The sequence below is a fragment of the Corvus brachyrhynchos genome, unplaced genomic scaffold, assembly GCF_000691975.1.
Source record: "Corvus brachyrhynchos isolate BGI_N302 unplaced genomic scaffold, ASM69197v1 scaffold409, whole genome shotgun sequence".
NCBI classification, from domain to species: Eukaryota; Metazoa; Chordata; class Aves; order Passeriformes; family Corvidae; genus Corvus; species Corvus brachyrhynchos.
Genome location: NW_008246059.1, coordinates 2425393 through 2452575, shown reverse-complemented (window position 1 = coordinate 2452575; position 27183 = coordinate 2425393). Strand labels below are relative to the sequence as shown.

The 27183-nt window shown below is 37.4% G+C and overlaps 2 protein-coding genes across 6 annotated transcripts in view; one reads left to right on the top strand and one right to left on the bottom strand.

Moving 5' to 3' along the window:
- The window catches only part of ZNF236 (zinc finger protein 236), a 67629-nt gene extending 59205 nt beyond the window's left edge, over positions 1-8424 (top strand). For 3 of the 4 annotated variants that reach the window (XM_017746141.1, XM_017746139.1, XM_008642702.2), the window contains 3 exons: positions 3157-3286; positions 6085-6261; positions 6701-8424. In XM_017746141.1, the coding sequence (XP_017601630.1) occupies positions 3157-3286; positions 6085-6261; positions 6701-6828 (435 nt within the window). In that variant the 3' untranslated portion in view covers positions 6829-8424. Of the gene's footprint in view, positions 1-2127; positions 2213-3156; positions 3287-6084; positions 6262-6700 lie in introns of those variants that run through there. The other variant, XM_017746143.1, reaches the window with a different exon arrangement.
- A 1703-nt stretch (positions 8425-10127) lies between these two features.
- Positions 10128-27183, bottom strand: part of MBP (myelin basic protein) — an 84349-nt gene continuing 67293 nt past the window's right edge. Inside the window, exons 4-8 of one of the 2 annotated variants that reach the window (XM_017746144.1) lie at positions 16635-16742; positions 16130-16165; positions 15525-15557; positions 14433-14555; positions 10128-11925 (exon numbers count right to left, since the gene is read on the bottom strand). In XM_017746144.1, coding sequence (XP_017601633.1) covers positions 11869-11925; positions 14433-14555; positions 15525-15557; positions 16130-16165; positions 16635-16742 — 357 coding nt within the window. In that variant the 3' untranslated portion in view covers positions 10128-11868. The remainder of the gene's footprint in view (positions 11926-14432; positions 14556-15524; positions 15558-16129; positions 16166-16634; positions 16743-27183) is intronic. The other variant, XM_008642700.2, reaches the window with a different exon arrangement.

Below are 27183 nucleotides of genomic sequence, written 5' to 3'. Positions count from 1 at the left end.
CCTGGCGCACCACCAACCCCAGGCACCCCGACAGACTGGGGCCAGAGTGCCGGGAAAGCTGCCAGTGGAAAAGGACCTGGGGTGCTGACTGGCAGTGGCTGAACATGAGCCAGAGTGTGTCCAGGTGGCCAAGGAGGCCAATGGGGAATAGTAGCAGGAATAGTGTGGCCAGCAGGAGCAGGGCAGTACTGTCCCTCTGTACTTAACACTGGCAAGGCCGCACCTCAAATCCTGTGTTCGGTTTTGGGCCCTCACTTCAAGAAGGACATTGAGGTTATAGAGTGTGTCCAGAGAAAGCCAATGGAGCTGGTGAAAGGTGTGGAACACAAGTCTTAGGAGGAGCGAAGTTGGGGTTGTTTAGCCTGGAGAAAAGGAGGCTGGGGGTGTCACTTATCACTCTACAACTCCCTGTGAGGAGGTTGTGGTCAGGTGGGGATTGGCTTCCTCTGCTGGGTAATGAGCAATAGGACAAGAGGAAATTACCTCAATTGTGTTAGGGGGGGTTTAGATTGAATGTTAGGGAAAATTTCTTCACTGAAAGGCTTGTCAAGTGCTGGCACAGGCTGTACAGGGAAGTTGTTGAGTCACCAACTCTGATGGTATTTAGAAGATGTGTAGATGTGGCACTATGGACAGTTAGCAGACATAGTTTAGTGGTAGACTTGTCAGTGCTGGTTAATGGTTGGCTTTGATCTTAAAGGTCTTAAAGGACAGTTTCATTTACCACAGGACCAGCATGTACTAAAACAAATTCCACCCCTTATCAGACTCTTTATCAAGGTGTTCATAGTAGCATCAGCTGTGAGCAGCCTTTAACAGCAAATTCAACAAAGATAAATGAAACCATGGGGTTTGGCTTAGGATTTTGGGAAGGGTTTAGTGATCTGTTACTCATGGTCTTCATTTTATACTGATGGAATTCTGGAGATCACCAGAAATATTAAGGGCTCTGCCAAACTTCATGCTTTTCAGAAAAACCCAGTAAGAGGTAAGGGTATCAAGGGTATCAATGTTTAGATGCCAGTACTTAACTATGTATGTGTTTTTTCCAAAGATATCAGTACCAGCAGATTCACAATTATCCACAAGAAAATCCTCTTTAGAGATCATGTACAAACATGTCCACCACCCACCTTACCCCCCAGTATCAAGACTTTTCAGTCCAGTGACTTCGGTTCCCCTTCTGATGTGGGTTACTGTCCTATTTTACAGCTTCAGAGATGAGAATCTTAAGATGTGCACAGTGACTGAACTGTCCAATTTCATATCAGTATGTAGTGGAACTATCTGCAAGCTGACTGTTGATAGTAAATAAGGCACAGACATGATTCCAAGATGAAAGGAAAAAGGCCTTATCATCTTATTAAAACAGTGGAATGAAACAAACTTTTTATTGCCACGCTTTCAGAGGTGGTTACAATTAATGTTTGAGGAGAGGTGGGGTATAAGAGTGACATACCAATGCACGAGTCATTTCAAAGAAAGTTTCCTGATCTTATTTTCTGATTAGATAATGCTTGTTTGGTGCCCCAAAATAATTACTCTCTGAAGAATAAAAGAATTACACAAATAAAGTTGTGAAACATCACATGAACAATCAGTAAAATACTGAATTATAAAGAGATGATTGCACTTCAGAATGTTGCATTTCCATGAAGTATTTTCAAAAGTATATTTATTTTACAGGAAAAATATAAGAGATGCACAGGTCAGTGGAACAAAATTGCATCACAAACTGTTTCTTCAGAGAAAGTTGACAGAAAGTTTTACAGGGCTATCTGGATGATATCTTTGCTTTCAAGTGGAAAGTGGGGTGGTGGGCTGTTGGGATTTGGAGGTTTGGTTTTGTTTGGTTTTTTGTGTGAGTTTTGTGGTGGAAGAAAGAAGCAACTGGTTTCAGATCATTTTTCTGGAGTAGGGCATAGTGTGCTTCCACCGTTTCAATGCTTGAGGGGGTAATGAACAAGATAAAACCAAAAGATTTTGTTTATTTTCACCTAAGCTGGGGTTTATAGATATCTGATTTTTCTAAGAAGACCTTATATTATTTCCCTATAATACTATATTATTACTATTATTACTGTAATAATAATATTCTTCCATGTAACTGTCTCGCTGATTTTCCAGTGTAAACAAACTGCAGACAAAGTTTGCTTCAGTTCGTGGAGTGAGGAATAGGACTTCATAGACATCAAGAAGGCTTATTGTTTAGGTATAGTAAAGACTAATTAATAGTTTAGTCTGTAATGAAATAGACTAGGAAAGAATATCCACACACAGTTTAGAAAGTGGACAAGTATTTACAGTACTGTTTCACAGACAGTTCTTGATTAGATTTTTGTAGTTATATATATTTTTATTTATTTTCTTTTGTAACTTGAATTTTATCTTGGCATTGATAAATAAAATGAAAAAATTTATAGATAACATAAGATACTCTTCTAAGTTTGCAAAACTTCTGGGCCCAGCATCAATACATTAAAAACAGCTGTTATTGATGCTTCTTCACAAAGATAAAGCATACTGCTATTTTACCTGTAAGAACCTTAGTGTTTTTATTTTCTGGTGTTTTTTTCAATTAAGAGTCCATTGTGAAGTGGTTCTGTTTGCATCTTGACGTCGTGCAGCTGTGTGTGTGTATATTGTGATAGTTGCCTCTTTGAGGCCTGTACAGTTTTACAGTGTGTTACAATTCAGATGTTGAGAAATACCTACATAGACCAGGAGGGAGATGGGATACTGTAGAGGAGAGGGGGAAAAAATCTTACATTAGCTTACAATGCACAGTTGTCAAAATACCTCTTTGTAGATTAACAAAGCACTTAAAGAACTCTGGTTTGGTTTTTTGTATTTTATTATGCTTCAGATAATTAGTGAAGGGACTAATGTATGCCAAAAAAGAAAGACATACAGTTATTGATGGAGTTTTTCAGAAGTGTAAAGATACCAATGGTTCAGCCTTAGAGAGAGTTGATACACAAAAATAATCTCTCAATTAAAAGAAAAAAACAAATGCAGGCTTCCATTTTCTTCCAGCTTGTCTGCTGATGACTAAAATCCTCTGCTTTTGTCTTCAAGGTGTGAATATATTTTTATGTTCAGTACTGAAGTCTTTTTAAATGGTCTGATTTTTTTTTTTTCCCTTTACTGGCTTAGGAACACATGCAAACCCATCAGGGTGGACCCTCACTGAGTTCCCAGAAGCCTAGAGTGTTTAAGTGTGATACTTGTGAAAAAGCTTTCGCTAAGCCGAGTCAGCTGGAGAGACACAGTCGCATCCACACAGGTGACACCAGAAATTATTTTTATCTTACAAGGTTTTCTTGTGAATATCTGGCTGTTATGTTTGGAATCCTTGCTTATGCTTTCAGCTAATTGCATTTAAATCTCAATTTAAGCTTAAAATATCAAGTCAATTTCTTACGTGTTTGGAAATTAAAAGGAGGAACAGCAAACTTGAAAACTCGTGTGCTTCACTAAGTTGATCTGTATTTTGGGACTGGCAGTACTGCAGTGATAATGTGAATGCATGAGCTTTTATCTAGAAGTTTGTCAGGCTTTGAAACAGATTAATAAAAGCATACTTCAAAACATTGTTTGAAGTGATGTAAAGACACTGGATGTGGTCATCCTCAAGCATATAGAAGAATGTGCAAATGAGTGGGTATGCTCAGTGATGTTAAACACAGGACGGGCTTGGCAGCTGATATTGACTGCTGTATGCAGTGCTTCATTGTCACTGAGCTGCTTGTACAGGTCATTTGTTTCTAATGCCAGTGCCTTCAATTTGTTGTGTTCTTTTCCACTTAATTATTTTCTTCAACAGTTAATCTGTAAGAAATCTATACTGGCTTCTCCTAGGGAGCACTCATTTTCTGTGATGTAAGTGCTTTTCAGGTTGCAGCTTCTGCCCTGCTGTAAGTTGAAAGCTGTATATAGGATGATAGCCCAGCTGCCCTCCATGCCACCTTCTGTGCCTGACGAACAGTCTTCGTAACAACATGAGTTCTAAATACAGGAGTCAGTTCTCTGAAACAAGTTCTTTCTTTTCCTTACCACTGCTACCAGTAAAGAGCTGTCATGACTGCTAAACTTAGAGGACAGGGGACAGTTACCTCTGTTGCTACTAAGCTGGAGGGGACCAATGAATTTGACTGGATGTGCTGTAGAATAAGAAGACTCCCACAAAAGGATAACTCTCTTTCAGTGAGTCAGCCAAAGCTTTCTCTTTCCCCAGCATCAAGCTGTTTTGTGGTTACTGTGTTAAGAAGGAACATTCTGGTTCTGCCGTGGGTAGGAAAAGAGAAGTGGGAGTTAAAATCCAAGGAGATGAAAATTCTTCAGAATCTGTCAATAATTTGCTTTTTGCAAAACTGACTTAAATAGCACAGACTCTTAAAAAAGTTGTCTCCTAGTTTAAGGGTTCCGCAAAATATCTAGAAAGCAGGAAAGACAATCAGTTGCCACTTTCCGTGCTTAGTTTCATGCTGCTGCCCCACTGTAATAGGCATGGAGCAGTTCAGGAAGGCTGTGAACAGACCAGAGTCCTTTTATTAATCTGTTTCTCATAAATCTTCATCATCATAGGAAAAATTATTTCTGCTTTGGAATAACTTGTCATTGACTCAGTAAATCCTTAAATCCTTAGATATTTTTGGATTTCTCTTTACTACGGTGCTCATGTGCTAGGCTGTAACAGACCTTGCTAAACTCATATTTATTTTTGTGTTTCAGCAATGACAGACAACAGTAGGTCAGTCCATATGACAGTAATTCTTTCAGAAGATAATGTTCTTTTAGAAATCGCTTAAGACCAAAACAGTGAAAATGCGCTGCACAGAAGTGTTTAGATGGATGCACTTACATAAACTATGATAGGAAAGGTTAATCTAAATCTAAACTGACTAGTTTTCACAGAGGTACCATCCTTGTCTGTGACAAAGTGTTTGTCATTTCTGTCTTGATTAAACATTTTTAACCATTTCTAATGGGTAATATCTACTGAATCAGTGGCCAGAAGGAAAATACATTATTTCTCTGAATAGCTCTAAATATCTTGTTATTTAAGATTTATCAGTGAGGAGTGGTTTGCTGAAATGTTGAAGTTAGAGGGAAGCAGTTGCTTTCAGTTCTACCAAAAACCATGTGGTAATCCATTACACCAGAAAGGCTGTTGACCTTCACTGAACTATAAAAATGGAAACAAAAGTATTTGAGGAAATCTAGATTTCTCTTCAAACTAGTGAAAAAGTTGTTAACAAAAATAGAAAGAAAATTTCTGTGCTTTAAAGGACCTTCTGTTGATTGTCTGAGAAGTTGGATTTGGCATGCATGTGGGAACACTGACATAAGAGGTATTGGTCCTTCAAGGAAGAACTTGGAAAAGTATTTTTACTGCTGCTTGTGCTTTAGTGTGCTGACTAATTACAAGGTATATCTTAGAAAGTGCTTTTAGAAGTCCTTAATGACATACAGCAATGTGTCTGGTGTTCATGTCAGAGGTTGTGGTGTTGAGTGTTGAAGCAAAAGTCGGATTTTGCAAAGTAGGTATTTTTAAATTTTAAAATATTTTTTAAGTTAATATGTTTTTGTGTTTATAGTTAGAAACAGTAGTATTCTCGCAGTTGCTGTTGGCATAGGAGGCCACGAGTCCCATGTAGAATTACCAGGACACTTTTTTTTTTTAACATATTTGACTTTTTAGTTTCTTAAAGGCATCAGCTTTGTTAATTCTAGTACATTGCTTTATCTGCCTTACTCTAAATGGTGTAAAAAGGCGATGATTTCCTTGAGTACAGAAAAGTTAGATTGGTGATTTTTTTTTTGTACCTCTGTTAAATAACTTACTTAGATGAGAAATTGGATAGGAAAGATAGTATCAATGATTTAGTACTTATGTAACTATTCTGACATTTAATTTGAGATTTTTGCTGACAATATGGAGCTATAGCACTGTTTGGAAAAAGTCTCAAGGAAAATGATGTCTCTTTCATTTCTAGATCGTCTTAATTTTTACTGAATTCTGAACTGTATTTTAATGTTGAAGGGAAAAATTAATTTAATATGTTTTTCTTCTTTATAAAGGGGAACGGCCATTTCAGTGTACACTGTGTGAAAAGGCATTTAACCAGAAGAGTGCTCTTAAAGTCCACATGAAAAGGCACACAGGAGAGAGACCTTATAAATGTGATTACTGTGCAATGGGATTTACACAGAAAAGCAATATGAAACTGCATATGAAACGGGCTCATGGTTACACTGGTACGTGGCATAGTGGTAGTACTGCTGAGGGCAGGAATCCATATGTTCTGTTAGGAGAGCACAGAGCATTTCCCTTAAGTTATTGAGGAATCAAGCACTAATAGCCAAAGACCACAGCTGATGAACTAGTTAGTTGCACATGCAACCCAAAAATCAGGTTAACACTGATGTTTTGCTGTTTATGGTTCCTTGTTTTTTATGTGGAGCTCTGTGTACAGAAATACAGAGTTGAAAAATTATTCCAGAAAAACAGTATGTTGTATTAAACTTTTAAAAAACTTTTTTCAAAGACTGTCGAATGCATTTACAGTATCTGAAGTAATTGTGTAATACCCATGTTCCCATCATGTTTCCTTTGTTCTCAAGTGCTATATTTGCATATTTCTTACACTATACATCAAATCATACTCACTTGCCTTTTTCTCTTGTGCCTTGGTAGGTCCTGTACAAGAGCCTGCGAGTCACCAAGAACAAGAAGGGGAAGACATTAGTCGTGCTCTGAATTTAGAAGAAGTGGTACAAGAATCTTCAAATGAATGGCAAAGTATAGGCAATGTTTTTCGATGACACCTTAAAATTTGAAAGTTAAAAATGTTTCTGGGACTTGAACTTTAAAGCTTCAAGCATTGAAGATACTAACAATAGAATAATATATTATAGGTTTTTTAATTATTTACAAAAATTACCTAAAAGATTAATTCTTTTTTTTAAACTTGTAGAAGAATATTGGGAAAACATCATTTAATCTCTGCTAAGTTGTCTGTGAATCAATGAACTCAGGTAATAATGTATACAGTTTCATCTTTGAATTCACAGCCAGTATATCTATTTAAAAATAAACTGGAACTTTATATCAGAATAGAATGATTCCCATTTTTAATGGAGATGAATAATAACTTCACAGGAAAATCATGAAAGTGTTGGTCAACTTTTTTTTTTTATGTGTTTAAAGAAATAATTGAGATTGGAAACAAAGTGTTGCAGTTGATGCATGCATGCAGTTAAAATAGTGGAGTTTTGCCTTTTTTTTTTTTTTTCTTACAAGGCACAAGAAAAGGCTGTATTTCTTTTGAAAGCTTTCTTTTTTAGTGCATTTTGAGAATTTGTTGAAAAAAAAAAATACTGCGAGCTCACGGCTTTTCTTGAGAGGGAGCATGTTCATTTTCATTCCAACCAGAGAGGCAGACAGATGTTCGTTTTTACAGTAAAAGTCTGAGATTTTGGACTTGGCAATAATTACTTAAAAAGAATCCAAACAACGAATGGTTCCAGTAAAAGCCTCTGCTGTTGTTTGTTGTACTGGGTCAGCAGGTACATATCTCGATTATCTGTGGAAAACACAGCCATATACTAAATCTGTGAAGTAAACAAGTACAATTTTGTGGTAGCAGTGAGAAAGTTAGATGCACGCTAGGTCACCTATATTATACAATGTTCCCCAGTGCTGTGAACAGTTATCATTTTGAATCTGTAAATTCCTTATTACTTTCTTTGTGGATGTTGGAAATATTTTACATTTATTTGTTGTTTAAGTCATTGTTTCAGCAAAACTGCCTAGCTGAGTATTGCTTTCAAAGGTGCCACTTGTTGAGTATATTCATAGCAAAGAAACACTGGAGTGAAATCATAGTTGTCTTTTAGACATTCCAAAGACAGAAGCTGTTTTCTTATTTTTGCCTTGTTCTTTTGAATTTTATTTATATGTTACATATATATAGATATATATATGTGTGCTTATATATGTATATATATATTTAAAGTTTATGAGCCTCTGTGTGGCTGATCAGTATTTTTGTAAATACTAATCCCAGTTGCAAGAAGTTCATCTGTTCGGTTGCCACAAGTACTTCTAGATCAGTGGTGGATATGTTGTACAATAGTACAGACCTGGACTTTAACTTACTTTCTAAAAGATAATTGTTCTCAGATCCAAAAAGCTCTTTTCTGTAAATATTGTCTATACTCTGTCTATGATAAAAACTAGTTATTTCAGATTGCTGAAGCAAGACATTGCTGTTGGTTTTGATAGGGCATCTCTTAATTCTTTTGTTAACTGTTCAGCATATGTATGTAAATAATATAGTTGGTGACATGAAAATAACACTTTTGTTATGTGGAATATTTAATTCAAAAACATGCTAAATAATATTACTTTTTTCCAAATTCTGTTTCGTGTATTTTTTAAGCATATGATTCTGGATTCTAGGAGATTGGAAAAACTCTGTTTGCAGAAGTGCGTGTCTGAATATTAGATGTAAAGAATAAAGTCCTTCCAGCAGTGCCTTCCCTTCCGGGCAGCCTGTGAGTGTTTTGGCTGTTTAAGAAAGACATTGTATTTTGCAGTTGTCTGGCCTCATGGCATAGCACCTGTTTATCTGTAATAATATTGCAAAATGTGCTGTGTTGCTTGTACCATGTATGAAGTATTTTCCCTGCTATTTCAGGGAATACTTTATAAATGCACAAAGGGCTTGGAACTACGAGATCTTTAAGGTCCCTTCCAACCCTGTGATACTCAGTAAGCACAACCTAAAAGCTGATCTTGTGAGTAAAAAGATGCCATTTTTAAAGGGTCACTTCTCAAAGCGTTATGCCTTGGTTAGAGGCAGTGAATCTGTAGCAAGTCTTGGAAGTGTTAAATAAACAGTGTAAGTTATGGCATCAGCTGACATTTTTCCTGGATTCAGTTTGCTACTCCTTCAGCACTCGGAAATCCTGTCAGTTACAATAATAGACATTTTAAAAAATTCTTTTTAACATTGTATTTTATTTGCTTCCCTGCATCCTCTTCCCCCATGAACTTCAAGTGTCCTGACAGAGGTTTTTATAGCCTTGGTAAGATTGAGTTGGAGCTTTTCAAAGCAGTGTGTGTGTTGATGTTCAGTACAAATACAGACACGGTAACCAATATGTTGATATTTTCGAAAGCAGTGTTCAAGTAGGTGCATTATTTAAGGAAGCAGAAGAACTCTTGTTCTGAGGAGTACTTGGAGAGCCATGTTATATAGTGGGTAAGTGGACAGTGCTTAGAACAGCCTCTCTTCTTCCTGGTTTGATGCAGTAGTAGGCTTGTGCTAGCCTTGGGCTTTTTGGCTTGTGTCTGCTCACAATTTCTTTCGGTTTATGTCCATTCCTTCAGTACATTAAATTACCCACTCCTAGTATTGGTTGTGCATTCCTGTTTCAGGAAAAATCCTTTGCTTACAAATCAAATGGCCATTTAAACTGCTGGTTTTCATCAAAACTACTAGTGAGTAACTAAAAGAATAAATTTCAGGCTAAGTTTTAATCTCCTTTTGTGTTGGTAAAGCAATGCTTTCAAATACTGTACCTATTCCTCTAAAGGAAGTAAATCCAAAAAAGCCACTTCCACCCTCTGGGAAGGATGACTGAGGGGGAAAAAGAGTGATGAAGGCAAGAAAGAAGTTTTGGATAAATTCTGTTGCTCTACAGTGTAGTATTTTGAAAGACATATTTCTCTGGGTTTTTTCTTCAAATATTCTTTCACATTTTTGAGGGCTGTTTGCACCTCAGCTGTTCATGAGGGGGGCAGGTTTTCATTGCCTGTTCATAGACATTTTAGGCCTTGCAATATCCCTCTAACCTGTAGCTACCACTCCATAGACACTGGCATTCCATAATTCTTGTGTCCTGCTGTCAGCCTTCTGGGCCATGCAATGTCACTAGAAGCCTGTGTGCAGGGTCCCAAAGTGTCATTTTCTAGTATCAAAACATTATTCATAAACTCTGTATGTGTGTGGGGGGAAATAAACCAAACAGACCTAAATATATATGTATATACATAAATATAAATATATATATATATATGTGGCCTTTTACTATGTAAAAAACAAAACTAGCCCAAGTTTCGTTTCAAGTTGATTACTTTATTTCAATAATGACTATTTTTAAAAGCTGTGTTCCTATAAGAACAACACGTGTTCAAATTAAATTAACCATTATGTTGCAGAGTATACATCTGAATGAAGCTACAATAGAAAAATACACATAGCAACCAACAAAGGTAATAGATGTAATATGTGTGTGTATGCTTAATAATTTTGGCAGTTTTGTTTTCTTTAGTCTCTGTATTTTCTCTATGTATCTCATCTTCCATTGCTTCATATTAATGGACACTGATTTAAACCTACAGTAGTTTTAGATGTGAAATGCAATTAACATACATATTCATAGGTAACTTTCACTGGGCACTTATTAGGAGTGCAGTTTCAACCTAGGAAGCACTAACTGTAATCTACAGTGCATAGGCTAAAACTAAAAAAATAAAATAATTAATCATGACAGACACTTATATGACAGTTTGAAGAAATGGTAAGTTTAAGTAATAAAACAGTGCAATTCAGAAGAGCCTTTTATTTTCCTAAGTGTGGTTGGAAATACCGTCTCCACACATTCATTTTAGTAATTTGTGAACAATTAATATCTAACTCTAACTGAGCTATAATTTTATTTCTACAAGGCAACTACAATACAACAGTTAAATGTTCACAGTAGTTTACTAAGAGTTTGCTTTGGTGCACGGCCCTTAATAGGCATCCAGGTGTTACTCAGGCAAAAGATGAGCCAATCAAATACAACACTGCTGCAATACCGAGAGAAAGGTTTGACATTCTAATGTGAGATGTGCAGGACAATCTGAGATTCCAGTACTGAAGGGCTTTCTTTCAGAAATTAGACTTTTTTGTTTATATGCTTATTTACTTACTGTACTGCAAAGTTAACGCTGTTGCAGCAGAGTTTATGTGAAGCACCAGTGACGTCCACTGGTCACTTGTGCAATCTTAGATGTTTCTCTGGGAATATCCCTTATTTTGTAACATTAGTCTAACTCAAATTTGAAATCCTCTTTCTCTCCCTCATCTACTCTTTATTCTAATGGTTTGGATGCAATGAGCAATTTTTAGTATGGAAAGAATTTCCTTATTGCTATTGCTCCACATCGTATTGATTCTACAACATCTGCCCCCTCCCACACTTCACATACCTTGAACTCCCAATGTTTGTTAAACCTTTCCATGACTGCCTAATCCTGTTATGAAAATAAATTATTCTGTGAGTGAGAGAAGGAAGATTAAAACAAAACAAAACAAAACCAAAAAGAAAATTTGGATAAACAGTCCTTACAACTTCTGCACATGTTGGGGTTTTTTTTTGTTTTTAACAGCAGTATCTCAAAAATTCATTAACAGCAGTGCTCAGTATCCAAGACATTATAGCTCTTTATTTGTAATTCTGATGTTCACTAAAACGAAACCAGAGGAGTTGAGCTTAAATTAGGTGCTTGGGAGAAATAAAGGAGTCCAGCATACAGTTAGGGCATCCTGAAGAAGAACGGGTAAAGTCAGAGATCTTGTTACTTCACATAAAATAAGGAAAACATCTAGTAAAGCTACTTTTTGTGTTCCTTTCATTCAACTGTTGCTCAGGGATTGCCAATAGAAGTTTGTATAATCTACTGCATGCAGAACCTAATTGGCATTAAGTAATGGATTGCATCTATCTAGGTAATTGTGGCAGCTGTTACTAATTTTAAGGCAGTTACATTATGAAGCAGAGTACATGATCCTTGGATGGCATCTTGGAGCTTCAGCGCCTAGCAATGGGTGAACCAGACCGCGATCCAGGTCGGGACCCAGAGCCTCCCTGTGAAAGGAAGAACAGAGTTGTATTAATTAGAAATTAATATGTTAATTAATATGGGGCTGTGCACTGAAAAACATCAATCTGTAGTGAGTGTGACAGAATTTAAATACTATCTAATGAAGATGGCCTGCAGTTGCCTCTAGTACATCACTAAATATTACTGGGACTTTCACTTCAAAAAGATGATTGATTTTCCTATATTCTCACATAGGATTAATTTACTCTCATTAAATCTTCCACACAGGACGGTGTTAATCAGTTATTACTTCTAAGTGCATGTTCTTACTCAGGCCTTCCTAATGAAAACTATTTATTTGCTTGGACATAATGGAAAATTTCATTTTTATATACCCTGTACTGTGTGTATGCTTCAGAAAAACAAACAAACAAAATCTCCAAACCTTGCATATGAGGTGTAATAGTCTCACATCTGAAAGAACTGAAAGTTAATAGTTTCATTCTGCAGTAAATTCTCAGTGTTTTATCAACATGAGTCTTGTATGGAAAGCTCAGATGCAAATACAGGGGAAAGCTAAGAGAAGATGAAAGGGCTGAAACCTGCCCTATTCTTAGAAATAATAAGAAAGTGTCAAACTAGGAGGAAAAAACTGTGACAGTTCATAAATCTGCACTTGAGAAAATAAGCAGTTTTATAGCAAAGATGATCCAAGCTGCAATTTTGACATTTCATTTTTTTGAATTTAAGATTAGGCTGACTTGACATCATGTTCCCATAGCTTTAGCAACTCTTCTATAGGAAAATCTTGAAAAAGTACAGTTATGACCACAAATGTGAGATGGTGTGGTAATTGTTATGTTACTCTAATCAGGTGATGACTGAAATGTTTAGTTAAAAAAAAACCACGTGTGTACTTTGAGACTTAATGTTCTTTATTTATATTCTTCTCATCTTTCAGTGCTGCCTCCTTAGTTTTATAGAACTGTTTCAAGGAAAATTCAGGCTAATTCATTAGGCAATAGGCTTTTTTCTTCCAAAAATATCTTAAAGAATAGATAACTTTTTTATTTTACGAGACTGTACAACGATATAAAGAAATAGTAATTTCTGTAAACAATGGGGCTAAATCAAATGGGCCTGAATAAAACTCATATCAAAGTTCCAGAAATTATAATGGCTGGCAAAAGGCTATCTAAAAAGTAGAACTGGTGTATGTATCTCTCAGATATATATAAATCTAAGCTAAAATAGGTGTGATGATTATGCAGAAAAGGGAATGTTCAATTTCATGGACGGTCATTAATGAGTATTTTCAGATGCTGAAATGATGAAATTTTACAAATAATATCAGTACGTAGCCATGGAATAGTTGATGTATCTGAACCCCACTAAAAACTACCAAGTGCATAATGTGAAAATAAGACTTGAAATGTGTTTGATTTTTACCTGGGCCTCTGAAGAGATCATTCATTTTCTTAAATTGCAACATAAGAATTCCTACTACTTCCTTGAAGTTTTTGTGCTGTCACTCACTGCTGCATATATTTGGAAAACAACTGTACAATGGGAGATATGTAACCTAAACTGTGTAAGAGACAAAAATGTGGATTTTGCTACAGATGAAGGCACTGTTACATCTCCTGTTGCAGGGAGGAATAGTAAGAATCTGAAATAATCAGCTCTGCTAAGGATCTCAGACCTTCTGACTTGAAGTTATGATGACTGCTTATTGCATCCTCATGTGCAAATAGTGCACCGGGTGATTTGTTATGAGTGAATTCACTGCCTTCTTTGCCTTTGAGGGAAAATACGGTGTTCCTTAAAGTATCTGCCAGCAGATAGAGTCTGCTTTTTCATGTGTCTGTTTCCTGGCATAGAATATGAAAAATCCTCACCACTGACCTTTTTTTTCCTGTTCTGTTTTTGTTTATTGCCTGTGTTGCTGTGGCTGTGCTGTGCCTTGAAATGGGGAATTGAACCAGGCTAAAGATAATCTGACCAAATGTTTATTTCTAATATGACGGTTTTCTGATTTGCCTCACTTTCTAGTGTCGTAACTTGCGATACTGACATACTGTAGGAGTTCTCCCACCTGGGGTGGGAGCAACAGGGACTTCTGGAGTTGTTACTGCATCCAAATACGTGTCCAGCACTTCCCTGTCTACCCTGCTGCAGTTTATCAGTTCTGTTTCATTTTCACTATCCTAAATAATTCAGCAGCAACAAGCTGTGTCATCTCTTTTGTCTTCTGTATTCCAGATCATTTTTGCATTCAGTAACAACACTGATCCTGGTGCAGGTCTTTGTGAGACCTTGTGGACTTACCTTCTTTCCTTATAGCCTCTAACTGTGTATTTTTACCTTTGTTTCCTATCATGTAAGTAGTCCCTAAGCCACAAAATAACCTTCTGGTTTATCCATGCAAATCTAGTTCCATCAGAAGCTTTAAGGGAATGTGGTTGTTTCAAACAAGGCAGGTTCTGGAGAGGTTTGGCTTCTCTTTTTCCCAGTTCAATTCTTTTGTACTTAAAATTCAGTTGTACATTACCAGTTTAAAGATTCTTGAAAGAGTGCCCTGGCCCTCATGATAGGATCCCTTGTGTCCCTTGTGAGCAGATTTATGCTCATAGAATTTTCCACTTCCATATCCTGGCTTGTGTCCTTCACCACCCTGCAAAGAAAGATTTTCATGTTTATTGCAAATTATCACATTCAAATTAACATATGCGTGTTGTAGTCTTTTTTTTGTGATCACTGAAATGTAATACTTAAATGTGGAATTTGGAGGTTGTTGGAATAAAACAATCTTTTATGTGATAAACAAGAATGAAGGAAAATGTTAGGAAATTATCTGAATACATTCAAATCTGAGGGAAGCATCAATCTGTAAAAAATGATTTATTAAATACTCAGAAGGTTAACCTGTGTGACAAAACTTAAAATGTTTTAATTTCGTGAGTTCTAAGATGTCAAACACATCAGCTAATCTGTGGTGTTCTGATAGTGAAAGAAATGCTTAACAGCTTGAAGGCTTTGATATTTTGTCTTAAAGTGCCAGTAATTTACATGCCATCTCATATAAAATCAAACCTGTGGTAGAGAAGTAGAATTTAATTAGTTGTGAGAGAACTGTGGGAAGAACTTGTCTAGGAATTGCTTAGGCAGATCACTTCTAACTGACAGGAAAGGTGGGACAAAATACTGAGGTTAGTGACAGCATTAGTTTTGCAGACTTTGCTGTCTAAAAGCAGTTGGAAAAGTGGAGTAAGCACCTATCTCATCCCAGACCTCCCTCCCATTTTTGGTCCATCCCAGGAGGAGAAAAATGCAGCAGATGAGTCTTCCAGGAGCCTTTAAGGGAAGAGAGCTTTGCCATGCAGTGGATTTTGCTCCCTTCGTGCTGAAGCAAAAGAAATAATTGCTGCAAGGGCTGTCAAATTGCAGGATAAGAGCAAGCAACACAATTACCATCTTAAAGTGCTGTGGAAGGAGGGAGGAAGGTGGAACAGGAAAAGCAAAATAGCAAAACTGAGACAAAACAAAATTATCACGTTGCTGTGGCAGCTTGAGGCAATGGAGCAAGATATGCTTTGGCCTGGTAAATAAAAGGGCTGTTACCAAAAGCACATTCATCACCTACCCAGCTAAATCTGGTGAGGGATAATCCTCTTCCCTGTACATGCAAGAAATAGAAACAATGACATGATGATCACTATGGAACACAGCATCTGGGTCTGCCATACACAGAAGATGATGAAAAGACAGCCAAGATTATGAAATAATGACCAGGTAATGAGGCAGGCAGGAGTTGAAAACAACAATCTGTACAGTCATTTCATGAAGCAAAAAAAGGCAAGATTGTTTATTGTAATTACTAGAACTGACTTCACTAGCCATGGTTTGTCAGTATTATATATTTCAGAAGCCAGCTGAGTAAATGGAAGGACATCTCCTGGTTGGAGAGGCTTGTTTGAAAGCATTACCTATTGTTAGTTCATTACATAAAGCAATCACAGCATAAATTGAATATAAAAATCCTTGCAAGTGGCTTCAATTAGTCATGCATGAAGTCAGGAGCTGTGTGAGGAAGAGAACCATGGCTTCTATGTCTTAGGCTCATACTTTAAATTGTTCCCAATGATACCTGTAGTCTTTACTTAGTGCCGTTAGAGACAATGAATCAGGCTCGCAGTTAAATTAGTGTGAATTAGCCCGTAAATGCCTTGAGCCCCTGAAACTGCTTACCTTTGCTTGCATTGGGGGAGGTGTACGGGGTGAGACCTAAAAACCAACACAAGGAGTTGTCAAACGAAGACAAAAATAAATGTCAGAAATCATCAGGCCTTTTGCACATTATCCATGAGCTAAAAATGGTAATTGCACTGAGAAGCTTCTCTGCTGTCTTAGGCTTTGCCTGGAAGACACTGGATTTATGTCTATCTTGAAACAGTAATAATTTCTGAATACTGCCAGTGTTGAAGACACAAGGACTAAACATGTATATGGTGAAGCTGTATAACTGACATGGTTAGCATTTGACTATGGTAATGGAGGTTTACATGCTTTTTTTGGTAGCATTTCAGTATTGTTTGTCTTCTATGTAAAAATTATTTTTGGCATTTAATGGCATAATGAGCTCAAGGGCACAGTACAATTTGGGGCTCAAAGGGTAATGATTGGTTAGTGTTTGTTACTGATGGATTCTAAAGAAAATATTTAATTTTGGTGCATAAGAGGAGGGGAGACTTACAATGTTCTTGAAGAAGTGGACTACAGGGTTGTCATCAACAGGCCGGCCATGCTGAGATCTCTGGGGGATGGACCCGACGTGGTGGCTGACCCTGGCTGCATGTATGTCCTGAAAAGCAGAACAGGCACGTGGCCCAGTCAGCTGGGAAGGACAGCTTATCAGCCATGGCATGGAGAGTCATTTTCACCAGGGGTGAAGAGAGGAGAAAAATGCCTTGGAAATCTACAGAGATTGCCCCCTATAGCTGTCAGTGCTGTGAAACGGCAAATACGCAGTATGTATATGCACATATGGTGTGCATATGCTTTTAACATTACAGCCCAGTGTGGAATTAAGCCTCTTGTTGGAAAGTTCAGGCAACAGAAACCTTGTAATTTTCCTTAAATAGGAATTTTTTCTCAAGTAGGATCTTAGGCTGTGATTTTAGAAATTAAACCAAAATGGAGAAAAAACTTAAAATTATGTTGGATCATTCTGCATGGGAAAGCAGGAATAGATCGTGTATCATTTTTAGTTCCCAAAGACTATGTAACACTCATGAGCTGCAAGAGCAATGGGTTTTTTTTAAGAATGAGGGAATCAAGTGAGGCTGACAATTTCTATTCCAGTAGAGCTTTCTATTTTCAGTAGGGCTTCCTGAGCAATAGTCCAAATGAAGTCAGATATATGGTTTATGACACTGACTTCCATTGGAAAAGAAAAATAATCAATGCAAAGAAGTTCAGCTGGTTTTCATCATGGTTGTTTTTTTGCATGCTGAAGTGGACACTTACTGTTTTAAAAGCAGGAAAACTTGAAATTTATTGGATCTGTGAAATCTCCAGAATGTCACGCAGTCAGTCCTGCCTAAACTTCTGCAGCAGTTTCTACTTGGTCGCTAGTTCCAGTGAAGCCAAAATATCCTCTGCTGTCGTGATTAGGAAGAGAGAGCCAGTAGTATTCAGAGCACTTCGGCCATGTTTTTGTCTTCTTAATCTACATTCAAATCACCCAGTGCTTTGCCTTTGAAACCTGCTGACTGCCTTGTCTTTAGGATAAGTAATGTGATAAATACCATGGTGTTGCAGATCTGACGGGCTATGGATTGCCGCAGAAATGGAGAGAAACTGGAATAAGGTTTTAGAATCTAGATCGGGTTGAGTTTCTTGGTTTTGGCGTTCTGACCAATTATTAGGTTGAATTAGCAAAATTATTAGGTGCTAATAACTTGGCTTATTGAAAAGGTTATTGTGCTGTAAATACAAAGTTTCTTCTGCCTGCAGTGCCAAATGTCATCACAGGCTTTGATTGTCCCTCCCTTTTAATGTGTAGAAAGCAGTAGAAAATCTGAAGTAATTTTTAATGACTGTTCTGGGTGAGTTTCCTGGTGTTTAAAATAAGTGCTTTCCATTCATATTATCATCAGCAAACTTCACCTTTGAATGGAAAGGTCTTCAGAATCTTTGATATTATTCTTTATTTGTGACAGGTAATTCACATTTCCCTTCAATTCATTGTTGGAATTACTCTTTCACCTCTGGTTTGTTCTTTCAGTTTTTGGACTCCTAGGGGAAGAGAGCAAAATCCAGTGGTGTTTTTCGGAGACTGCCTATGTTTGTGCAATAACTGGTATCTGTAGGTGTTAAAAGGTAAAGTCTAATGGAATTGAAATGAAAAGAGAAATCTGATTTATACTGCTACAATGGACTACTGAGATGGTGTGATATGAGTGGACTTTTTTGAAGGAACTCAGTTTAACAGTTATCATGTGTTTCATTAATGCATTCAGATCATCACCATTTATCTGTAAGTAAGTTTTAAGTGCTTGGCTTTAAATAATATTCTTGTTAAAACCTAATAGGAATAGAGAAGAGCAACTGTGTTTTAGGAAGGGATGTAATATACTTCTTATTTCTTTGTGTTACTGGTCTCTTGTGCCCAGGGACTGCAGTGAACTCTCCCCACACCTCTAGCAATGTTGCTAGGAATTTCAGTCTTGAGAGTAGGGCCAATAAAAGGCATCCTTGGCTTCTATAACTATGTATTTTGAAATGTACTTGCCAAGTATGAGCCTGAATTCAGAGCCCTTGGGTATTGTTGGTGAAGTTTAAAATGGAGGTGCCTCTGTTTGTGCCCTTAAAGAAAGTTTAAACACACAATAATTCTTCAGTAACTGAAGAGGAGAGAACAGTCAGCTTTTCCTGTTCCCAGTTAACATTAATGAAATGTTTGAACTCAGTTAAGGATCTGAACTAACTCTGCTGCACATTCAAAAAAGCCAAGAAGAACCCTAAAGCTAAATAATACTAATAAAAAGGATTTGCCCATGCTGGAAATTTAAGCAGTAACTGGGAGAACTGATTACAAAAACACAGTTTGCAACTTCACTTTGAAATCAATAGTTTTAAGGTTTAATAATCTAAATAAAAATTCTTAAAAAAATACCCCCAGTTATTCTGTAATGGGGAGTGATTTTTCTTGAAACAGTTTGTGGTTCTTTCTGGTGATGCACAGGAAAGTTGCACTGTTTCACTGTGTGTCACCTACCTTAGGTATGTTGGCCACTAAGACAAAAAAAAAGAGTAACTGTGAATGCAGTGCAAAGGAAACATGCAGGTATTTTAGTCTCAACATTAGCTATGTTTGGAATTGCGTTCCCTGTGTTAGCCATGTACTTCCACACCAGACTAATTGCATTTACTGGCACAACCCATATTAATATATCTTGAAAGAGCTGTTAATTAAAAAAAAATTAAAATTGCCACTTCTCTAACAGTATGGGCTCCTTCTGGGGTTTTGTGCAAGGTTATTACATTTCCAGTTGACCTGAAGATACCCAGGTGTGTGTTTGTGTGTGTGTGTAGATAGATATATATGCATACACACACACACGTGTATATATATATGCATGCTTTTCAGTGTTGTGCAACAACTCACTCTGGGTATAAAATGTATAAAAACTGCAGTTAAGCAGTTACAGGCCTTTTTTTCAGTCTTGATATCCCATGAAATCCATCCCTGACTTTGCTTGCTGTAAACAGGATATGTCACATCTCGCAACTTATACGCATTAGGGGGGACTTTAAATGCATATTATAATCTGTCTCTGAGGGCTCTCATCCTCCACAAGAGGATTGCTTATAGCTGAAGACACCGTATGCATGTAAATAGCTCTAACTCCTAATCAGTCTGTGATACACATTTGTGACAATAACAGTATTAAGATGTTTTGAATACTTGAATATTCAGCTTTTTACAGTTCCTTTCAGTATCATTATTATGTGGTTTTGTTGCCTACTTGGGGATGTGAGATGAAAGTCTAAAGTACATGCCATGTTGTTTTTCTACTGGCAAAATCCGAATACATATGAAATACAGAAATAGCTGATACCAAATGCAGTCAAACCAGGTAAAGATGAGAAACAATGGGCTTTTTCACGGGTTCAATGGGTTTCATGGTTTCCAATGGCTTTTCTTCACAAGATACCTAATGAGTTGCTGTGCATGAATTTAAAAGATATCCTACAAAATCAACACATTTCAAATTCACATGGACATGAAAATTGCATTTAGATTGCCTTAGAAAATCAAACTGTCCCACAACTTGCAGGTTGTCTGTAATGCTTAACCACCCCACTAGGACATTTGCAACTGCACTGGTAGACTAAAATTATTCTTTAAGCATTAGGTGATGAACAATTTGCTGTTCAGTGGGAAGAAAATGCTGCAAGTTCAACAGGCAAATTTTAAGCCACTCAGCTGATTCTGTGTTAGTCCTTGAAATGGACTCTGAATCCAAACTCTAATGACATTTCTATCCAGGTTCAAACGTACGTAGTCAGTATGGTTTCTAAATAGGTATGCCAAAGAGGAGTTGAGATGCATCCTTTCAGTTAATAGATATGTTTTGGGTTTTTTTTTTTTTAATAACATGGAAATCTATTATATAGTTTAACGAAAAATCTGACAGGCACTTGAATACAGAAATTGCATCATCTTGGGATTTGGAGGGGCTTTGTCCATGGGGCTTTGTGTTCTGGGCATGGCTGACGCTTCGTCAGAACCTTCCAGTGCTGCTGCCCAGGCTCTCACCAGGCAGCGACAGAATACACAGCCCATGTGTCATGTGGGGATGTATTTTTCCATGCTTATTCTAGTAGTAATACAACTTCTGTGAGCATGCACTGCTAAACCAGAGCTGTGTTGTACTGGTGGTGTTGGTTCCATCTTCGTTCACATACAACCCAGGTAGCAGTTTGCTCTTGGTGGTGGTGTTTGTCCCAGGCTGTTCACGACTTGCTGATCTGTTGCCAAAAGTAATGGGAATGCTGACGTCTTCCCCACTGGCTGATCTGGTGATGACATTATAGCTAATTACCTAATTCAGCAGGCTTTTTTAATCACTTTAGAATGGATGAGCCACACATCCTTGTAATGGTCCTGTTAATTTTTACTAATGTGGAAGACAGAAATTAAATTACTTGCTCAAAGGTATAGAGGAGAATTGGCAGGAAGAGGGATGTATAGTACAGGAGATTCTGTCTTTCAGTGTTGTGCTGAGATCAATCTTTGTCTAGAAATAGGTGATGAACAAAAAGAGGAAGAATTCTTAGCAGAACGACAGGAATAACAAAAATGGCAGTAAAGAGCAGAGATGACTGAAAAGTAAGAAACGCAAGGAAGAAGAAGGAAACAACAGAGAACACTCCCCATCAAGAGAGGTGCCAATTGATAATCCAGAACCACATTTCTCCATAACCCTTTTACACCTTAGTGCCTTGATGATTAGTGTTCACAAATTAGCAGGTAAAAGAATTACTGGGGAAAAAAGAAGAATGGGGGCAGTTTTTCAGGATAGTTCTGTTTTATGATGGGACTCAAATCAGAGACCAGTGCCATTGTACCCTCTGGGTTTTTTCCCTGTGTCCAGTTTATTCCATTGTTGTGACACTTGATAAATGGTTTCAGAGGCAAAACCCGATACTTCAATTTGACTTTGCTTTTTGAAGCACTTTTTCTGCCTAGCATCAATAATTTTATTCAAATATTCTTCATTATAGAAGTTCTTCATCTACTTGAACACAGTCTCTCATGCATACTCAGTATTGTTCTCTCTGTTACTTTATCAAGTTGGTATCAATGACGTAAATTAAACTTTGTTGAAATAATCCATGGTTTGGGTGGGGGTTTTCTTGGCTGGTTTTGTTTTTGATTTTGTTTGACAATAATCATTCCAGCAAAAAAAGGATTTTGCCTAGTAGGTATTCTCTGAGTAGCTTCTGCTACCAGCAAACTTCACAGCCTGAAGGATTTAACTGTACATGGGCAAGAGATGGAAGGCATCCTGCACTGGTATTCACCATGAGCAGTTTACTGATGGCCTGCGTATTTGGTGGAGATGCAGCTGTTTGCTGCTGCTACAGCAGAAGAATTTAATGTTGTGGGTATGGCCATTGGTAAGAAAGCAGAGATTTATACAATTTTTACAAGTCCTGTTCCCTAGTATTTCAGTCATGAAGGTCACGCAATAAACAAGATGGGAATTATTTGGAAAACAAAGCTATAAATACCAGGCATACACTATCACTTTACAGCTGCTGGCCAGAAGAATGTTACTACAACCTTGATTTCTGAAAATCTGAGATTGCACACACTCACCCACCCACCCACAAAATATTTGATCATCTTTGAAGGGACTGGCCCAATTCTATTTCTTTTCTGCCTTGCATAGGCAAGCAAGTGACAAGCTAAACCCTTGTACAGGTTGCTAAAAGCACTCCTGCTGGTATCAGCATAACTTGTGGAGAGAGCCTAATAGCAAGGTGAGTTTACTATTATGGAATAATTAGATATGGCATGGTTAACAGCATATTTCTTTGAAACAAATACTGTGGTAAAATTTCCAATAATATAAGTGGGGAAAATGGACCACTCCAAACCTGAGGCTTGTACAGTTTCCAAGGCACATTAATTGTATGATGTATCAGAAATGGAGAAGTAGATGCATCATAAGCAAAAGGTGAAAGAGAGCTAAGGCTCATCTTGGGTCTGCAGAAGTAATTCTTTTACAGACATTTTTTAAATTGTTTTGTAAAAAATTCAGTAAAATCACCTGAAAATGGCAGTGGATGATTTCTTGTACAGCTCAGAAATGAAACCAAGTAACTTGAAGAGTGTCATGAGTAACTGAACACAACTAACTGGAGACCATTTCAGGAACAAGGTGACATATTTTGCATCAGTACAGAAGCTGAAAGCCAGCAACTGTCACTAATGGTACGTGATGACAGAGGTAAAGAACAAGGTCAGGGGAAAAAAAAGTATTAACTTCTACTGCAGTTTTCTATTTGGCAGAATTTACCATTGTGTAATCTGAGAACAGCTGAAGAACAGTTATTTATTTTGGCATTCTAGGACAGAAAGTGCTAAGGATAATGCAATTCTTCATTTGCAAGGAATGTGATAGAAAAACCAATATAGCAGATTTTAATATAAAGCAATTTCTTACTTACCAAACTGATTAATCTGCAGAGAATAAACAGATTGTTTTCAGGCAGAGAAAATCCTTGTGCTAAATTTTTCATAGACCTATTTGACCATCTGTAAGTTTTGGGGTCCCTGCTGGCCCCTTGCACAGACACCTCCCTCTGGTATATGGTATTAAAATTAAATCCAGACCTTACTCTCAGCTGGGCTGTGGTGCCATGCAGGTGAACAAGAGAAGACTGGCTGAGAACAGAAGAGGCCAGTTCCCACTAAAAGACCCCAAAGCTGCCATCACTGCCCCACCAGAAGCTGTGCCATCCGGCTCAGGCCCAGCCAAAGGGCACCAGCAAGCCTTGAATTTCACCAAGTGCTCAAAAGAATCCTTGGAGCTCTTCTGCAGCTCCCACTTAAACATACTACTATTATTTTTATATCATACTAGTGACTAGAAGACTCCAGAACTAATCAAGTAGAGACTGAACTGAAAGATCATGTTTGAAGTTTAATGAAAGGGGGAAACCTTTTGTTGTGGAGTGATTAGAAACAGAGATCCTTCAAATGCTTCAGTTGATTAATTTGTATTTTAGCCTGAACATGTTACTAATACATTTCGGAATTTAAGAGGCAAAAACAACCATATAAAAGACAGTTAAAGCAGAGAAGCACATTGGCATTCTGCCCAGTCATGATCTCCTCTTAACCTGAAATACAAATCAGTGAGCCCTGAATACTTTGTCCCATTTCTGAACAATCCTTGCATGCAGCTGCTGTCAGGTGAGCACAAAGCACCACTAATACTTCACCAGCATTTAGTGCTTGCACTTCTAAGTAGCACAGAGCATTAAACCTAGTCCAATTCCCACATTCCTCTAGTAGCTTGTAATAATTGCTTCAAGCAGTAACTTCCATGAAAATGCAAGTTCCAGTGCATTAAATAATGTGTTAATTATTAGGCACAAATAACATGTATATGGTCATACCTGTGTTAAATGAACATGTCACAATCAATCCCATGTAATGTTGGCTCCTAAGCCTTTCACTTCTCACATGCTGTGTGTACTCACCATTTGATACTTTGTTTTGTACAGGTGGTATTTTTAAAACCAGGCAGATACAAAGTACTCTGAGGTTCTACCACTGCACAACCTCAATGAGCTTCAGACCGGCAGTTCTGATACACTGATTCGTTTTTGGGTATTCATCATTCCTTACTAGTGCTACAAAGGAGAGGCCAGATTCAGTTCCCATTATCATTAATTGAGAACATCAGATTCAGGAGCTTTGGTTATTCAAAGCCTCTCCTTTCCTTCCAGAAGGCAACCTCTGTTCCCCTGCATCCCATGCACTGTTCTAGCTGAATTTTGCAGAAGGACATGCAGCCTCTTAGTGAACCCGTCACATATGAGTAGTAGTAGTTTGTTGCAACTGCTGTTAATGGATTAAAGCATTTAAAACAAATTAAATCATTAGTACACTGGTTTTTGTGATGTAAACAGTTTAATGAATACATAAAGCACATAAAAAGCCAAAGATTAAAACAAAATTATTGTTACAACCACCATAAATTCTATAATTTTTTTTTACAAGCATACTGCTTGCACAGCAGGTTTTACAAAACAGTGTAAAGCTAAGACTTGGAAATTAAAATCACAGTAAGTATTTACTTAAATCACATCATATACTAGTCAGACTAGCACTGATTTAACTACTTTTCAAATTCTTCATGGTGCTGTAGTATACATTAAAGCTTCCACAGAAAATGCAAATAGAGTTCAAGTGCAAAAAAAAAGAAAAAAAGATTCTGATTAATTTATCCCTCCATGGCATTATTTAAAACTGTGGTTCTTAAACTTTTTGCCTCTGCATGGCTATTGCAACCATTTTTGTGGATCCCCACTCTAGCAACTGCTTAGCTCAAGAGTGGGTTTGGAATGGCTGATTCTGAAATGCTGATCCCAAACCCTGATTCTGCTCAAATTGAGAAGAACTTCAGCCCAGTGATGCTCCTGCCTTGTATCTATCTGTAGGACAGGGAAGCCCCATCTCTACCTTCTGTATTTCTTGCACCCAAGCATATAGAAATTGGGAAGGAAATACAGGAGCAAGGCTTCATACAGGCAACAGGAGCATGTTACAAGATTGCATACAAAACTGAAGCAAAATGTAAAAGAGAAAGTGATAGAGCCTTCCACTCAGCCTTGCCTCACCTACTGTTTACTGTCACATATTTTGGTTTGTTTCATCTGTGTCACAAATGTAGTTTAAAGTTTAGTACGTTAATGCAAAATGTTAAACCAGGACAGAAAAGTTCTTGTTTCACAATCCAAACTTTAGTAGAAAAAAAAAAAAAATCATAAACAAAAGGATTACAAAAGCATGAACAACTGCATCAAAGAAACAAAACAGCAGTCAGTACATACTGAAGTTGAATACAGGCTAGAATCTAGGAGGTGCAAAGAACATTTGATTGTTTTAACAAACTTGCTTCGACCAATATGCTACAAAGATTAGAAAGGAAATAATTTATTGTTATGCTACTCTCTCTTGCATGCTATTTAAAATGTCTGCACCACAGTTTCCTTCTGTCACCATTTTCAATTCTTTCTCAATACGATTAAATTTGAGCTGTGCACAACAACAGTTTTGTTTCAAATATTCTACCTTAAGAAGAACTTTTAGAAGTTCAAGCTGGTTTTGACTGAGTTTCAGCTATCCATAATCTTGATGGGGTTGGGGGAAAAATGGCAAATGCACTTGCTGCCCCTTAGAGGAGAAGGAGTACTTTTGTACACTCCAGTATTTCTATTTTTAACAACTCCCGTGGAACTCCCATGCACTCTTAATTTAACTTCAGAATTGCAGGACCTGCTCCACATGAGAAAAGGAGGCCATGAAACAGTCCCAGCATTGTTCCTACTCCACCTTTCTGGACACAATAGTGCATATTATTCATTAATGTACTTCTTAGCAATGGATGCAAGAAGAAAATGCCTCCACAAAGAATTTATAATATGTTTTGCTTGAATGTCAGCCCTAAATTTGTACAAAGAGCAAGTGTTGTCTTCGCATTCCAGTGCTTGCTGGTGTGGGTAGTTGAGATGCTCCCACTGAGGCATGGGCTGGTTGAAAAAGGAAGACTGCAAGAAAGGCAGCAGCAGAATTGCTTTGAAATGCTTCAAAATAAATAAAGAAAAAAGTGCAAGCAAATAAACAGTGCAGCTCTAGGAACTTTTCCTTTTCAAGCCTTTGAAATTCATCCTTTAAGGTGCTTTTAGTGGTATCTTATTTGCCAAAGACCTGTTTACTTAGTGGAGTCTGGAAAACTGCCAAGGGACTTCATTCTATTTTGGCTTGTTCATTAACACCTTCATCATCTATCAGTGATACTCTACAAAATTCAGCAAATGGCAACAACTATTTAGGGTTTAAGCACAAATTAACCATCTAGATTTCCTCTGTCTACACTTGTATAAATAAATGACACCACAAGCCTTTCTTGATACAAGAAACCAAAAGGCATTGTTTCAGAGGCTAAATAAATAATAGCTGAAATGACTGTCTGTGCCACTTGCTCAGTCCTTTCCACACTGAAGCCCTTCCACAAGAGAGCTTCCTAGGGATGTTTCCTAGGACATAAATCAATATTATCGTTGTGTGGAAGAGTGCTAGAGATCCTTTGGCACGGGAAGTCGTACTGTGACTGACTTTGCCAAAATAATTCGACTTTTCTGTGCTTCCAGCTCAGATCTGCAAATCAGGACTCTCTAGCACTGTGAGTAGTCATTCTTACAGGAAAAAAAACCCCAAACAACTACTTCTGCTGGGTAAAAAGAGTCAGAGTTGTCCATAATTCTGTACTGTTTTGCAGACACTTAAGTTCTTCAGAATAGCAGTTTACTGAAGAGCAGAGATAAAAGAGATGATGTCCTGTCCTCTCATACATAATGACATAGAAATCTCTAGAGAATCATTGCAATTGTGTTCGCGCCAAAAGATAAAATACAGAATTTGTACAGCTTGCAGACATTTTTTAGTCATTACTCCTAAAAACTGAGTTGATTGGTTTGATTTATTGCCAAGCAGG